At 44.2% G+C, this 16,792-nt stretch overlaps 1 protein-coding gene and 1 long non-coding RNA gene across 2 annotated transcripts in view; one reads left to right on the top strand and one right to left on the bottom strand.

Annotated features, from left to right (window-relative positions):
* Window positions 1–14,246, bottom strand: part of LOC140740085 (uncharacterized) — a 39,259-nt gene extending 25,013 nt beyond the window's left edge. The window contains exon 1 of the long non-coding RNA XR_012101794.1: window positions 14,168–14,246. This is a non-coding gene — a long non-coding RNA (uncharacterized lncRNA). The remainder of the gene's footprint in view (window positions 1–14,167) is intronic.
* A 201-nt stretch (window positions 14,247–14,447) lies between these two features.
* The window catches only part of LOC140740076 (RING finger protein 11-like), a 28,276-nt gene continuing 25,931 nt past the window's right edge, over window positions 14,448–16,792 (top strand). Inside the window, exon 1 of the mRNA XM_073068943.1 lies at window positions 14,448–14,715. Coding sequence (XP_072925044.1) covers window positions 14,572–14,715 — 144 coding nt within the window. The 5' untranslated portion in view covers window positions 14,448–14,571. The remainder of the gene's footprint in view (window positions 14,716–16,792) is intronic.

The raw sequence follows: 16,792 nt of genomic DNA, 5'->3' as shown, positions 1-16,792 counted from the left end.
GCGAGTCCCCCCGATCCTTCCAGCTACTCTCTAGGCAGCCCCCCGTTGGGGAAGGCGCAACCCTGCAAGCTGAAACAACCTCCTCGGCCATTTCAGCTGACTTCTCCACAGCAAGGATACCCTTCCTCTCTAAGACTGCCCTCATTTCACTCTCGGGACAATCGAGAACACCTTTAGAACTCTGAACTTCTTCAAACAATTCTGCCAAACCAGACAGATTAACCATGTCCAACTCTGGACATTTTAACAACTTTATCCGTTTCTCAACTTTAGTTCCTACCTCTAGGACCTTTCTCTTCACTAAGGGCAGGGCTATTTCCTCTCCCTTACCCCCTTTTACTTTACTGCTTTCTGTTTTACCACCCTCGGAACCCTCATGGTACAGGGTCGGTAAAAACATCTTGGCCAGATTACTGCTGGCTTCATTTAAACTGTCCTCTTTCTCAGCCGCTTTTTCCGACAGGCTGCGAGTGACCGCGCATGCGCGATAGCTTTGGGACTCTAGGGGCGGGGCCACCGTACTCGCCGGTCGGCGGGTCGGCATCATGGCTGCCCAAATCCTCCCTCCTGCTAACACACTTTGTAACAACGCGACCCACTGCTCTTGTGGCCACTTCTGGTTCACTGACACCGTTTCAAAAAACAAGAAATAACTATCAACATCCGTCTCTTCGAACGGAGGTACTACTCTCAGCTCCCGACTAACATTAAACCGCTCTCTCCTTAGCTCCTCCCTCTCTCTTTCTCTCCCCGCTGCCGCTCTCTTGGCTGCTGCTAACTCTCTGATCCGAATTTCATGCTGTCTTTGCCTCTCAGCTTGATTCTGCTCGTTTTCCACCTCTAACCCCTTCGCCAAATTTAACAAGTCTGCTTTGGTGCTCACCTCTAGCGCCGCCACAGTCGCGTTTTTCATAAATTCACACACTTCCATCTTTGCTGGTTTTTCTGTCTGGCTACCTGCGTACCAGATCCAAATTATTTTGTTTTGACTTACAATCCCGATTGACTGACCTCCCCCTTTTTGGTGTCAAATCCCGGACGAGCCCCCACTTGTTACGAAAACCCCGTAACCAGGTAACTTACCAGCAAAGATAGATGGATCAGCTGAGTCGGATGCTACTATTTTCAAAAGTTTTATTAATAAAGGGGCACAAAAATTAAGGTTAATACAAACATTCAGATAACATGCGTCAATACTCAATCTAAAACGCAGGTACATTAATAATCACTCAGAAATAAGCTCTTTCGTTGTCTAGGGTATAATACTGAGTCCAATTGGAAATATAAAGAGTCACTCTGAAGTCTGCAGGCTTTTCCCTTTTTGGTTTCACGTGTTGGAGAGAGAGAAGAGAGATTGTTAGGAAAAGAGACACTTGCCGTTGTCTTGATGAATCAAATCCTCAGCCTCAGAGGATTTGGCTTCCCTGGTGTTAAATAAAAGCGATCTTCCGTTGGTTCCAGCCACAAACCCCGCATTCGGAATTTAACGCACGTGGCTTATTTCAAAATGGCTTCCCGTTCCCACGGGAAGCGGTATCATGCTTCTTGGTGTCTCCTTGGTGCGTCTGAGGGTCGTCCTCTTTCAGACCCTTCTTTATACTGCCTCACGGGATCTCAGGTGTCAATCAGGTTGCAGGTGATGCAACCTCTCTCTCTCTCAACCAGCCCACTTTGCCCGAGGGCTTTACAATGTCCCTGCGAGTTGGCACGTCTGCAGTTCCCAGGTGTCTCCTGAGAACAATGCCACAGTCACCAGCTTTTGTCCCAGTGGAATGTCTTTCCATTTCCTGTGTCCATTCAGCCTGTCTCTCTCTCTCTCTTTTGGGTCATTGACCCCCCTTTTCTAGGGCTCTTGCAATTCTCACAAAGGAGGGGGCTGGTATCATAACATGTCCGAGATGGACCAAGTGAATTTGAGGGCTGGGTGAAAGTTAGAGGCAATGTCGATGAAATTGACGAGCTCAGCATGGGAGCAGGAAGCAGCACCAATGTAGTCGTCAATACATGGCCTCCTCTACTGCCATGATGAGGCCAAACTTCTGTTGGAGGAACAACATCTCATATACCGTCTGGGTAGTCTCCAGCCCCTTGGTATGAACATCGAATTCTCCAACTTCCGGTAATTCCCTCCCTCTCCCTTCCCCCATCCCACCTTCACTCTGTTTCCTCTTCTAGCTGCCTATCACCTCTCATGACTCTGCCTTCTTCTACTACCCATAGTGCTTTCCCCTTAGATTCCTTCTTCACCTCTCCTGCCTATCCCCTCCCTGCTTCCCCTCCCCCACCCTTGATCCTTCCTCTGATTGGTTTTCTACCCTCCCCCCACCTTCTTTATAGGGCCCCTGCCCCCTCCTTCATTAGTCCTGACGAAGGGTCTCGTCCCGAAACATTGACTGCTTCTTTCAATGGATGCTGCCCGACCTGCTGAGTTCATCCAGCTTTTTTGTACGTCTTGATTTGACCACAGCATCTGCAGTGTACTTTGAAGTTAGATTGATGTTGCAGTAGTTTAAATGGTCTTCACAACATCGTGGGCTGAAGGGCCTGTATTGTGCTGTAATGTTCTACACTTTGTGGGCACTTTATTTGGTACACCTGCTCGTTAATGCAAAAATCAAATCAGCCAATTGTGTGGCAGCAACTCAAAGCATAAAAGCATGTAGGCATAGTCAAGTGGTTCAGAGTGGGCAAGAAATTTGATCTGAATGATTTTGACTGTGAAGTGATTGTTTGTGGCATTTTCATGCACAACAGTTTATAGATTTTACAGGGCATTGCATGTAAAACAAAACTCATCAAGTAACGGTAGTTGTGTGGGTGAAAACACTTGCTAATGAAAGAGGTCAGAGGAGAATGTGCACACTGATTGTAGCTGACAGGAAGGCGACAGTTGGATGAGCAAATTCAAGTAATTAAGAAAATCAGCAATATTTTTTAAAAGACAAAGTATTTGACTGCCATAGAATCTAATTCCATGCTGTCCATTGCAGAGAGAAATCTTTTTCACCCTCCCTGTTGAGGTCATAATACCACCCCAGACCCACGAGCGCCAGCATTTATTGACCTTCCCACAATCAATCTGAGAATGACCCACAAGGCCCACACTTTTGATATGACAATGTGATTATTTCCTCCTAATTATTTATACAATTCCTTTTTGAAAGTTCCTTTTCAACCTTCATGAATGCACTGATGATCACAGCAAGATCAAATGATAAGTTGGCTTATAATGCGAAAGAAACACAGAAAACCTACAGCGCAATACAGGCCCTTCAGCCCACAATGCTGTGCCGAATATGTACTTACTTTAGAAATTACCTAAGGTTACCCATAGCCCTCTATTTTTCTAAGCTCCATGTACCTATCTAGGAGTCTCTTAAAAGACGCTATCGTATCCGCCTCCACCACTGTCGCCGGCAGCCCATTCCGCGCACTCTCCACTCTCTGCGTAAAAAACTTACCCCTGACATCTCCTCCGTGCCTACTTCCCAGCACCTTAAAACTGTGCCCTCTCATGTTAGCCATTTCAGCCCTGGGAAAAAGCCTCTGACTATCCACAAGATCAATGCCTCTCATCATCTTACACACCTCTAACAGGCACCTCTTATCCTCCGTCACTCCAAGGAGAAAAGGCCAAGTTCACTCAACCTATTCTCATTAGGCATGCTCCCCAATCCAGGCAACATCCTTATAGATCTCCTCTGCACCCTTTCTATGGTTTCCACATCCTTCCTGTAGTGAGGTGACCAGAACTGAACACAGTACTCCATTGGGGTCTGACCAGGGTCCTATATAGCTGTAACATTACCTCTCGGCTCTTAAACCCAGTCCCACAGTTGATGAAGGCCAATACACTGTGTGCTTTCTTAACCACAGAGTCACAGCTTTGATTGTCCTATGGACTCGGACCCCAAGGTCCCTCTGATCCTCCACACTGCCAACAGTCTTACCATTCTGCAATCATATTTGACCTACCAAAATGAACCACTTCACACGTATCTGGGCTGAACTCCATCTGCCACTTCTCAGCCCAGTTTTGCATCCTATCAATGTCCTGCTGTAAGCTCTGACATTCCTCCACATTATCCACAACACCCCAACCTTTGTGTCATCCACAAATTTACTAACCCATCCCTCCACTTCCTCATCCAAGTCATTTATAAAAATCACGAAAAGTAGGAGTCCCAGAACAGCTCCCTGAGGCACACCACTGGTCACCGGCCTCCATGCAGATTATGACCCATCTACAACCACTCTTTGCCTTCTGTGGGCAAGTCAGTTCTGGATCCACAAAGCAATGTCCCCTTGGATCCCATGCCTCCTTACTTTCTCAATAAGCCTTCATGGAGTACCTTATCAAATGCCTTGCTGAAATCCATATACACTACATCTACTGCTCTACCTACATCAATCTGTTTAATTGCATCCTCAAAAAATTCAGTCAGGCTCGTAAGGCATGACCTGCCTTTGACAAAGCCATGCTGACTATTCCTAATCATATTATACTATGCCTCTCCAAGTGTTCATAAATCCTGCCTTTCAGGATCTTTTCCATCAACTTACCAACTACTGAAGTAAGACTCACTGGTCTATAATATCCTCGGCTATTTCTATTCCCTTTCTTGAATAAGGGAACAGCATCTGCAACCCCCCATTCCTCTGGAACCTCTCCTGTCCCCACTGATGATGCAAAGATCATTGCCAGATGCTCAGCAATCTCTTTCCTCGCCATCCACAGTATTCTGGGGTACATCTCATCTAGTCCCAGTGACTTATCCAACTTGATGCTTTCCAAAAGCTGCAGCATATCCTCTTTCTTAATGTCTAAATGCTCAAGCTTTTCAATCTGCTATAAGTCATCCCTACAATCATCAAGATCCTTTTCCTTAGTGAATACTGAAGTATTCATTAAATACCTCTGCTATCTCCTCCAGTTCCATACACACTTTTCCACTGTCACACTTGATTGGTCCTATTCTCCCACAACATATCCTTTTGCTCTTCACATATTTGTAGTGAAAGTATGTGATACAGTGAAAAGCTTCCTTTTGCATGCCATTCTTACAGATCATTTCATTGCATCTGTGCATCAAGGTAAAACAAGGAAAACACAATAACCAAATGCAGAATAAAGAGTAACAGTTACAGAGAAAGTGCAGTGCAGACAGACAATAAGATGCAAGATCCTAAAGAGATATTGGCCAAATGCAGGCAAATAGGTCTAGCTTAGACTGACATCGTGGTTGGTATGGAAGAATTGAACCAAAATGAAATTAAAGTTTAAAAGACCTGTTGGTGTCAGTTTGGTGTATGATATTGGCCTGTTTTCCCTCTTACTGACAAATGTTTTGTCTCTTTTCTGAAGACACATCATTATGATTAGATACTGATGAAAAGTATTTTCTCCTTTATATACTGCTGTCTCTATTTTTGAGTTTCATGTGTGTAGACTTAAGGATTCAAGAGATAAGAAGGGGCCTTATAAGGGCATAAAATGGGCAATATCTTTGTCTCTTAAGTTGGGTGAGAACTAGAGCTATTTCTTGGAGTTGAAAATTGGAGAATCTTCTCTTAGGCTGGGCCATGTGTACCGCTAGAGCTAAGCACTGGAGATGGAGTCAAGGATGTCGAGAGAGTTAAAGAGAAAGAGGAGGCAAGGGAAAAGTCTGTGAGAGAGATTGTGGTATCTGTAGGCATATAATGGAGCAAAAATTAGTAAGAAGTTAGAGAATTTGGAAGCTTTTAAAAACCAACAGAAGACAGTAAAAAAAAAGCAATAAGGAGATAAAGGATGACATATGAAGGCAAACTAGGCAATAATATAAAAGAGGGCACCAAAGCTTTTTTCTGATTTGTAAAGAGTAAAATAGAGTCAAGGGTGGATATTGGGCACGATAAGAAGTAATAGAGGACAAAGAAATGTATTTTGCATCAGTCTTTACTGTGGAAGACACCAGTAGAATGCCACAAATTCAGAGTGTGGGCGGGGGGTGCTAAGTGAGTGTAGTTGCTGATACAGCTGCTTGGGAAGCTGAAAGGACTGAATGCAGTTAAGTCACCTAGGCCAGATGGACCACACCCCAGGGATCTGAAAAAGGTAGCTGAATGAAGTATTAGTAGTTATCAATCAAGAATCAATAAATTCTAGAATAGTTCTGGAGGACTGGAAAGTTGCAATTCTCCAAGAAGGGAGGAAGGTAAAAGTAAGGAAATTTTAGGCCAGTTAGCCTGACTTCAGTGGTTGGGAATATGTTAGATCCCATTATTAAGAATGTTTCAAGGTATTTGGAGGCACATGATAAAATAGGCCAATGTCAGCATGATTTTGTTAAGTTGAAATCTTGCCTGACAAATCAATTGGAATTCTTTGAGGAAATAACAGATAAGAATAGTGGATGTTGGCATTGTGCCTTATAAAGTCTCAGCATTACATCCTTGCTTTTATATTCTAGTTCTCTCAAAATGAATGCAAACATTGTGTTTGCCATTCTCAACACCAAGTCAACATGTAAACTAACCTTTATGGAATCTTGCATGAGGACTCCCAAGTCCCTTTGCATCTTGGATTTTTGAATTTTCTTCTTGTTTAGAAAACAATCTATGTTTTTATTCCTTCTACCAAAGTGCATGACAATACACTTCAAGACACTATATTCCCATCTGCCACTTCTTTGTCCACTGTCTTAATCTGTCTAAGTCCTTCTGCAGCCTCCCTTCTTTCTTAACACTACCTGGCCTCCACCTATCTTCATATTGTCCACAAACATGGCCACAAAGCCACCAATTCCTTCACCCAAATTGTCTACATGCCACGTAAAAGAAGCGGTTCCAACACTTGCCACTCTTTGCCTCCTGCCATATCAGCCAATGCTCTATGCATGCTAGAATCTTTCCTGTAAAACCATGGACTCTTATCTTGTAAGCAGTCTCATGTTGGCATCTTCTCAAAGGCTGCTGAAAATCCAAGTGCACAAAATCCATTAATTCCCCTTTGTCTATCCGGCCTGTAGCTTCCTCAAAGAATTCCAACAGATTTTTTAGACAAGGAAACCATGCTGACTTCAGCCTATTTTATCATGTGCCTCCAAGTACCCCAAAACCACATCCTTAACAATCTACTCCAACATCTTCCCAACCACTGAGGTCAGGCTAACTGGCCTATAATTTCCTTTCTTCTCCCTCTCTCTCTTCTTGACAAGTGACATTTGCAATTTTTCAGTCCTCTGGAACCATGTTAGAATCTATTGATTCTTGAAAGATCATTACTTCAGCTAATTCTTTCAGAATGTTGGGGTGTAGACCATCTGGTCAGGTATCTACCATCAAGTCCTTCATTTCCCAAGCACCTTCTCCCTTGTAATTGCAATTGTACTCACTTCTGCTCCCTGACAATCTCAAACATCCAGCATACTGTTAGTGTTTTTCACAGTGAAAGCTGATGCAAAATACTTATTCAGTTCATCTGCCATTTCCTTGTCCCCCATTACTACCTCTCCAGCATCATTTTCCAGCTGTCCAATATCTATTCTTGCCTCTTACTCTTTATATATCTGAAAAAATCTTTCAATGTCCTCTTTGATATTATTGGCTAGTTTACCTTCATATTTCACCTTTTCCCCCCTTACGGCTTTTTTTTAGTTGACTCTGATAGTTTTTAAAAGTTTCTCAATCCTCTAACTTCCCATTACTCTTTGCTCTATTATATGCACTCTCTTTAGCTTTTACGTAGGCTTTGACTTCTCTTGTCAGACATGGTTGCATCATCCTGCCTTTAGAATACTTCTTCCTTTTTGGGATGTATATATCCTGCGCCTTCTGAATTGCTCCCAGAAACTCCAGCCATCATTCTGCCAGTGTTCCCTTCCAATTAACTTTGGCCAGTTCCTCTCTCATGCCTCTGTAATTCCCTTTAACTCCACTGTAATACAGTATTGATAGATCTGACTTTAGCTTCTCCCTCTCAAATTGCAGGGTGAATTCTATCATATTATGATCACTGACTCCTAAGGGTTCCTTTATCTTATCTCCCTAATCAAGTCTGGTTCATTATACAGCACCCAATCCAGAATAGCTGATCCCCTAGTGGACTCAACCACAAGCTGCTCTGAAAAGCAACCGCATAGGCTTTCTACAAATTCTCTATCTTGGGATCCAGCACCAACTAGATTTTCTCAGTCTACCTCCATATTGAAATCCCCCCAATTCCAGTATTGTCTGTAAAGAGTTTATACATACTCCCCGTGAACCATGTGGGATTTCTCCGCATGCTCTAGTTTCCTTCTACAGACTAAAGACTTATTTGTTATCAGGTTAATTGTTTTTTGTAAATTGTCCTGGGATTAAGCTAGTGTTAAATATGTGGGTTGCTGGGTACTGCAGCTTGTTGTGCCAGAAAGACATGTTCTGCATTGTATCTCCAAATATTCTCTAACTTCCAATAATTTCTCCCCCATAACATGGTTGTGTGACTTGATGCTGTTTACAGTGGAAATGTATTTTAAAATGGAATCTGTATTGTATCAGAGTGCTTTGCTAAGTGTCCGTGCAACATTTTGCCAATGGACCTTGAGTATATGACAAACTGCAGGAAGTCAGGTGGATGGAATGGAGGAATGCCAAGTACACTAAATAAGTAGACCAACAGAATACACTTCCGTCCTTGATCTGGCATGGATAGACAACACATGTGTAAAAAAGTGACTATGCTGTTCTTTTTTTCAAAGCTACGACCGGTTCTTGTGCGGCAATGGCCTTCCCTTGCAGCAAGTAAAAACACACACTTATGATTGATCCATTCTGAGTTCGACATCGCCCTCCTTCTTTGTTTATGGTTGTGGAATTAGTTCAGTGTTGATGTGAGTGAATGAAGTTATTCTCTCTGGTTCAAGAGCCTGGGTGAGGGGTAATAACTGTACCTGAATCTGGCAGTGTGGCACCTGAGGCTTTATCTCCTTCCCAATGACAGCAGTGAGAAGAGAGCATGACTCAGATGGTGGGGGTCCATGTGGATGGCTACTGCTTTCTTGTGACAACACACTCTGTAGATGTCCTCAATGATGTAAGGGCTTCACCTGTGATGGACTGGGTTGTATCCAATACTTTTTGGGAGCTTTTCTGTTCAAGTGCATTGGTGTTGCAAGCCCAGCCAAGATTCAACCAATCAGTATAGTCTCCACCGCACATTGATAGTAGTTTGTCAAATCTTCCCTAACTTCTAAGAAAGTAGAGACACTGCTGTGCCTTCTTTGTAATGTCACTTATGTGCTGGACGCAGAGCAGATCCTCTAAAATGATAACACTGAGTAATTTAAAATTGCTGACTCTCCCCACCTCTGATCCCCTGATGAGGGCTGGCTCATGATCTCTGGTTGCCTCATCCTCTAGTCAACAATCAGCTCTTTTGCTGACATTGAGTAAGAGGTTGTTGATATGGCATCATTCAGTCAGATTTTCAATCTCCCTTCTATGCCGATTCGTCCTTCCCAAATAAAATAAATCCCAAATAAATAGAGGGTTACCTCAAGTGGAGCGGCCTGTGTAAAGTGGCCAGTGAAGGAGTGGAGATTTGAGGCTTTGACTCAAGAGGCTTCGACGAGAAGAGGCGGAGGACGAGCTTCACTCCAAGTGAGGTAAGGCCGAGTAAGTTCCTTTCAAAGGAGAAAGTTTCAAAAGTTGAGGCAATTATTGGGTAGGTCATGGCAGCTGAGATCGGCCCCGTGGTTTGTTCATCCTGCAGCATGTGGGAAATCAGGGATACTTCCAGTGTCCCTGACGACTATGTGTGCAGGAAGTGTGTCCAACTGCAGCTTCTGGCAGACCGCATTGAGCATCTGGAGCTGCGATTGGATTCATACTGGAGCATCCGCGATGCTGAGAAAGTCGTGAATAGCACGTTCAGTTAGTTGGCCACACCGCAGGTAAAGGCTACACAGGCAGAAAGGGAAGGGGTGGCCACTAGACAGCGTAGCAGTAGGCAGGTAGTGCAGGAGTCCCCTGAAGTCATCTCCCTCCTAAACAGATATACTGTTTTGGATACTGTTGGGGGAGATGTCTCATCAGGGGAAGGCAGCAGCAGCCGAGTTCATTGCACCATGGGTGGCTCTGCGGCACAGGAGGGAAGGAAAAGGAGTGGGAGAGCTATAGTGATAGGGGATTCGATTGTAAGGGAAATAGATAAGCGTTTCTGCGGCCACAAACGAGACTCCAGGATGGTATGTTGCCTCCCTGGTGCAAGGGTCAAGGATGTCTCTGAGCGGCTGCAGGACATTCTGGAATGGGAGGGTGAACAGCCAGTGGTCGTGGTGCGCATTGGTACCAACGATATAGGTAAAAAACGGGATGAGGTCCTACAAGGTGAATTTAGGGAGTTAGGAGATAAACTAAAAAGTAGGACCACAAAGGTAATAATCTCTGGATTACTACCAGTGCCACGTGCTAGTCAGAGTAGAAATAGAAGGATACTTCAGATGAATACGTGGCTTGAAAAATGGTGCAAGCGGGAGGGATTCAAATTTCTGGGGCCTGGAACCAGTTCTGGGGGAGGTGGGACCGGTATAAACAGGACGGTCTGCACCTGGGCTGGACTGGAACCAATGTCCTAGGGGGAGCGTTTGCTACTGCTGTTCAGGAGGCTTTAAACTAATGTGGCAGGGGGATGGGAACAAGTGCAGAGAGACAGAGGGGTGTAAAATGAGGGTAGACGCAAAAAGTAGTAAGGTGAAAAGTAAAAGTGGCAGGCAGGCAAATCCAGGGCAAAAAGCAAAAAGAGCCACTTTTCAACATAATTGTATAAGGGCTAAGAGTGTTGTAAAAACAAGCCTGAAGGCTTTGTGTGTCAATGCGAGGAGCATTCGTAACAAGGTGGATGAATTGAATGTGCAGGTAGTTATTAATGAATATGATATAGTTGTGATCACAGAGACATGGCTCCAGGGTGACCAAGGATGGGAGCTCAACATCCAGGGATATTCAATATTCAGGAGGGATAGACAGGAAAGAAAAGGAGGTGGGGTAGCATTGCTGGTTAGAGAGGAGATTAACGCAACAGAAAGGAAGGACATTAGCCTGGAGGATGTGGAATTGATATGGGTAGAGCTGCATAACACTAAGGAGCAGAAAACGTTGGTGGGAGTTGTGTACAGGCCACCTAACAGTAGTAGTGAGGTTGGGGATGGCATTAAACAGGAAATTAGAAATGCGTGCAATAAAGGAACAGCAGTTATAATGGGTGACTTCAATCTACATATAGATTGGGTGAACCAAATTGGTAAGGGTGCTGAGGAAGAGGATTTCTTGGAATGTATGCGGGATGGTTTTCTGACCAACATGTCGAGGAACCAAGTAGAGAGCAGGCCATTCTAGATTGGGTATTGAGCAATGAGGAAGGGTTAGTTAGCAATTTTGTCGTGCGAGGCCCCTTGGGTAAGAGTGACCATAATATGGTGGAATTCTTCATTAAGATGGAGAGTGACATAGTTAATTCAGAAACAAAGGTTCTGAACTTAAAGAAGGGTAACTTTGAAGGTATGAGACGTGAATTAGCTAAGATAGACTGGCAAATGATACTTAAAGGGTTGACGGTGGATATGCAATGGCAAGCATTTAAAGATCGCATGGATGAACTACAACAATTGTTTATCCCAATTTGGCAAAAGAATAAACCAGGGAAGGTAGTGCACCTGTGGCTGACAAGGGAAATTAGGGATAGTATCAAGATCAAAGAAGAAACATATAAATTAGCAAAAAAAAGCGGCACACCTGAGGACTGGGAGAAATTCAGAGATCAGCAGAGGAGGACAAAGGGCTTAATTAGGAAAGGGAAAAAAGATTATGAGAGAAAGCTGGCAGGGAACATAACAACTGACTGTAAAAGCTTTTATAGATACGTGAAAAGAAAAAGATTGGTCAAGACAAATGTAGGTCCTTTACAGTCAGAAGCAGGTGAATTGATCATAGGGAACAAAGACATGGCAGACCAATTGAATAACTACTGTGGTTCTGTCTTCACTAAGGAGGACATAAATAATCTTCCGGAAATAGTAAGGGACCTAGGGTCTAGTGAGATGAAGGAACTGAGGGAAATACATGTTAGTAGGGAAGTGGTGTTAGGTAAATTGAAGGGATTAAAGGCAGATAAATCCCCAGGGCCAGATGGTCTGCATCCCACAGTGCTTAAGGAAGTAGCCCAAGAAATAGTGGATGCATTAGTGATAATTTTTCAAAACTCTTTAGATTCTGGATTAGTTCCTGAGGATTGGAGGGTGGCTAATGTAACCCCACTTTTTAAAAAAGGAGGGAGAGAGAAACTGGGGAATTATAGACCGGTTAGTTTGACATTGGTGGTGGGGAAAACGCTCGAGTCGGTTATCAAAGATGTGATAATAGCACATTTGGAAAGAGGTGAAATCATCGGACAAAGTCAGCATGGATTTGTGAAAGGAAAATCATGTCTGACGAATCTTACAGAATTTTTTGAAGATGTAACTAGTAGAGTGGATAGGGGAGAGCCAGTGGATGTGGTATATTTAGATTTTCAAAAGGCTTTTGAAAAGGTCCCACACAGGAGATTAGTGTGAAAACTTAAAGCACATGGTATTGGGGGGTATGGTATTGATATGGATAGAGAATTGGTTGGCAGACAGGAAGCAAAGAGTGGGAGTAAACGGGACCTTTTCAGAATGGCAGGCAGTGACTAGTGGGGTACCGCAAGGCTCAGTGCTGGGACCCCAGTTGTTTACAATATATATTAATGATTTAGACGAGGGAATTAAATGCAGCATCTCCAAGTTTGCGGATGACACAAAGCTGGGCGGCGGTGTTAGCTGTGAGGAGGATGCTAAGAGGATGCAGGGTGACTTGGATAGGTTAGGTGAGTGGGCAAATTCATGGCAGATGCAATTTAATGTGGATAAATGTGAGGTTATCCACTTTGGTTGCAAGAACAGGAAAACAGATTATTATCTGAACGGTGGCCGATTAGGAAAAGGGGAGATGCAACGAGACCTGGGTGTCATTGTACACCAGTCATTGAAGGTGGGCATGCAGGTACAGCAGGCGGTGAAAAAAGCAAATGGTATGTTGGCATTCATAGCAAAAGGATTTGAGTACAGGAGCAGTGAGGTTCTACTGCAGTTGTACAAGGCCTTGGTGAGACCGCACCTAGAATATTGTGTGCAGTTTTGGTCCCCTAATCTGAGGAAAGACATTCTTGCCATAGAGGGAGTACAGAGAAGGTTCACCAGATTGATTCCTGGGATGGCAGGACTTTCATATGAAGAAAGACTGGATCGACTAGGCTTATACTCACTGGAATTCAGAAGATTGAGGGGGGATCTTACTGAAACGTATAAAATTCTAAAGGGATTGGACAGGCTAGATGCAGGAAGATTGTTTCCAATGTTGGGGAAGTCCAGAATGAGGGGTCGCAGTTTAAGGATAAAGGGGAAGCCTTTTAGGACCGAGATGAGGAAAAACTTCTTCACACAGAGAGTGGTGAATCTGTGGAATTCTCTGCCACAGGAAACAGTTGAGGCCGGTTCATTGGCTATATTTAAGAGGAGTTAGATATGGCCCTTGTGGCTAAAGGGATTGGGGGTATGGAGAGAAAGCAGGTACAGGGTTCTGAGTTGGATGATCAGCCATGATCATACTGAATGGCAGTGCAGGCTCGAAGGGCCTACTCCTGCACCTATTTTCTATGTTTCTATGTCACTACCTTTGATTCAGCCAACAACAGTGGTGTTGTCAGCAAACTTAAGTATGTCATTGGAGCTGTACTTAGCCTCACGGTTATAAGTGTAATGCCAATACAGCAAGGGGCTAAGCATAAAGCCTTGTAGTACACCTGTGTCGATGGACTGTCTTCCTTCCACTTCTCTGTTGGTCCACTCTCCTGTTAAGTTTACTTTTTGTTTAGCCCTTTATCTCTTCCACCTAACCCCCCCCCCCAGCTTTACGTCATCCTCCTTGCCTCTCACCTACCGAGTTTGTACACCTCCCGCTCCCCCTATTCTGGCTTTTGCTCCCTTCCTCCCCAGTCCGATGAGGAGTCTCGGCCCGAAACGTCGACTGTTCATGATCTTGATGCCTGACTTCCTGAGTTCTTCCAGCATTCTGCTCGTGTTGGGCAAAATCTACAAACCAATTGACAGATTTTGAGAAAACTTACGTAAAGAAAATTTAGAAATAGTAGTACGTATTGCAGTTAACGCCCACGACAGGCACAAGTTCCGCCCCGCGACTCAACACAATTTACGCTGACGTCATCGATCACGTCAACCCCCCCCCCCCCCCCCCCCCAGCTCCCCGTCCAGGTGGCAATCAGACAAGACGCAGAACCCACCTACCCCTCTGCCTTGTGATTGGTGGTTTTCTTCGATTGAGCGGCGGGGAATGGTTACTCGGACCTTCAATCAGCCGAGCCCTCGCCCAGTGGGAACCAGGTTAGTGCGAAAGGGACGGGCAAGATGTCGACGGGTTGCGCGCCGACCGTATCGAACTGGTGATGCTCTGTCACGGTTCCAACATTAAATGGAATTTTAATTATTAAAACTCTTATTTGGCAATTTAACGATGGGAAACTGTTTCAAGTCGCAGACGGGCGACGACGTCTCGCTGTTAAATGACTCGGCGAGTTACGCCGGAGATGGAGCGGGCGGCGAAGCCGCCAGGCCTGGGTCTCGGCCCGGGGCTGCCCTGCATAGGCCGCCGGAGCAGGTCGGTGTGCCGTCGAACAGACTCGCATATCGCCGGACACGTCCTTCTCGGCGCACTCATGCTGTGCAGACCGGTCCTAGGCTTTTCACTTACAGACCGCCGTCGCCACGCAGGACCTGTCTGCACAGCATGATCCCATAATAAATGTCGTGATAATGGCCAAGTGAAAGGGATCAGTGTGGAGGTTCAGCAGGGACGTGGTGGACCGAAGGCCGGTGTCTCTGCTATAAGACTTCAACGGCAGCCACATTTAGGTACTGTCGTATAGGAAGTAGTACCCTGGATTTTCAGGCATCTGTGACAGACAGGGCCTCTGACAGTGTAGCAGCCACTTGCACCTTTTATTATTTTAAGCCTCTGAATTAGGTTGGTGGGAAAGCTGAGTGTTGGAGAAACTGTCTGTCATGCCATGATAATGTGTGGTTAACTCTCAGCAGAAAGACCATAGATGCAAATATTTATTGAAGACACCCGTTGTAGATTTTCTACATTCTGATTAAAGTACAAAAATATAAGCCAGTTATTTGTAATATCACAAAAGGTTTGGGAAAGTAATTGAGAGCACCAGGTGAAGAACTTGTATTTCTGCTATATGCTTCATCAGCAACTCCCCAAGTCACAGTAAAGACTTGAAGTTTGGCTCATATTTGCTGGATTTGATCAAAAGTGTATGATCCTGGGATTTTTTGACGGGATGGATGTAGATATCTCTTTATGGTAGTATCCTGAAATTAAAGGGTTGCCCATTTCAGGTAAAGATGAGGTGATTTTTTTTTTCTCCCAAGCCATTGTGAATATTTGACACTTCCTGAATTGGTTAATGTTGCAGCTCTGTAAAATCCTGGTTAGACCACACTTGGAGTACTGTGTTCGGTTCTAGTTGCCTCATTACAGAATGGATGTGGAAGCTTTAGAGAGGGTGCAGAGGAGTTTTACCAGGATACTGTCTGCATTAGAGAGTACGTCTTATGAAGATAAGTTGAGCAAGCTAGGGCTACTTGGCTCAAAGGTGGATGAGAGGTGACTTGTTAGATTTGTACAGGATAAGAGGATTCAACTCCATTTTGCTGATTAAAGCGATGAGGGAGATTGAAATATTGAGGTGAATACAGAATGTCAGCTGCCAGCTATTTGATCACTGATGGATCGCTGTGCTGCCGGAGAGGGGAGTCAGCTTTTTGATCGCTGGGGGATCCACTTTGCTACCAGAGAGGGGATACTGCTTTTTGATTGATGGGGGTGGGGGGGGAATTGCTCTACTGACAGAGAGGAAAAGGCCTGCTGCTGTGCCTGGAGAATGTTACCCAGGTTTTCTGCATTTTGGATATGGACTTGACAATGGAATTTTTTTTTCAGTCTTATACTTTATATATTGTATTTAGATTATATTTTATATAATCTTTTTATAAAGATTATATCACCCAATCTTTCTTGTTTTTGTGTACAGGCGAGGGGGATTTGGGGGTCGATGTGCCTGTTCTGTTTTTGGTTTTTATAGTTCGGGAGGGGGGTTTTGGGAGTTGATGATTGTGCTGCTGTTTGTTCTTGGTTTTGTGACTATCTGGAGAAGAAGAGTTGTATACGTTGATTAAAAAAAATGAACTTAGCCATTGAAATGAATCCTTGAAAATGTGCATGGGGGCGAGGGAAGCCTCATGGATCTCAGCACACTGGCGTATAGGTGTCTGCAATGTCATCAGTTCTCATGGTATTCCTGCAGAGATCTGCAGTCTTGAATGAAGGGAGTGAGTTCAGCTGAACAGTAATGATTCTGGGGCTAAATGGAATTAGTGGAGATGGCTGGGACTGCGTGCAAGAGTGATTTCTGAGATAATAATGGTTCAGCTATATTGAGAGCTGCTGTGTATATATAAACTACCTTGAAAACTTCCGGTGAATTGTGCTGATAATTGCACAATCTTGAAGTATTTTTCCTAATGCTAATGTGTCTCAGGCTTAAGACTGTATCAGATGTTGGCACATAGATATTTACACAGTACCTTTAAAAAATTTTTTTTTGCTATGTGCCTTGTGCTATTGTTTCTTACCTGGTGGTTTGTGATGGGTGTCGAGTGGC

Source organism: Hemitrygon akajei, chromosome 16 (assembly GCF_048418815.1).
Source record: "Hemitrygon akajei chromosome 16, sHemAka1.3, whole genome shotgun sequence".
Lineage (NCBI taxonomy): Eukaryota > Metazoa > Chordata > Chondrichthyes > Myliobatiformes > Dasyatidae > Hemitrygon > Hemitrygon akajei.
The sequence above is the reverse complement of the archived record's forward strand: the minus strand, read 5'-3'. Positions and strand labels throughout refer to the sequence as shown.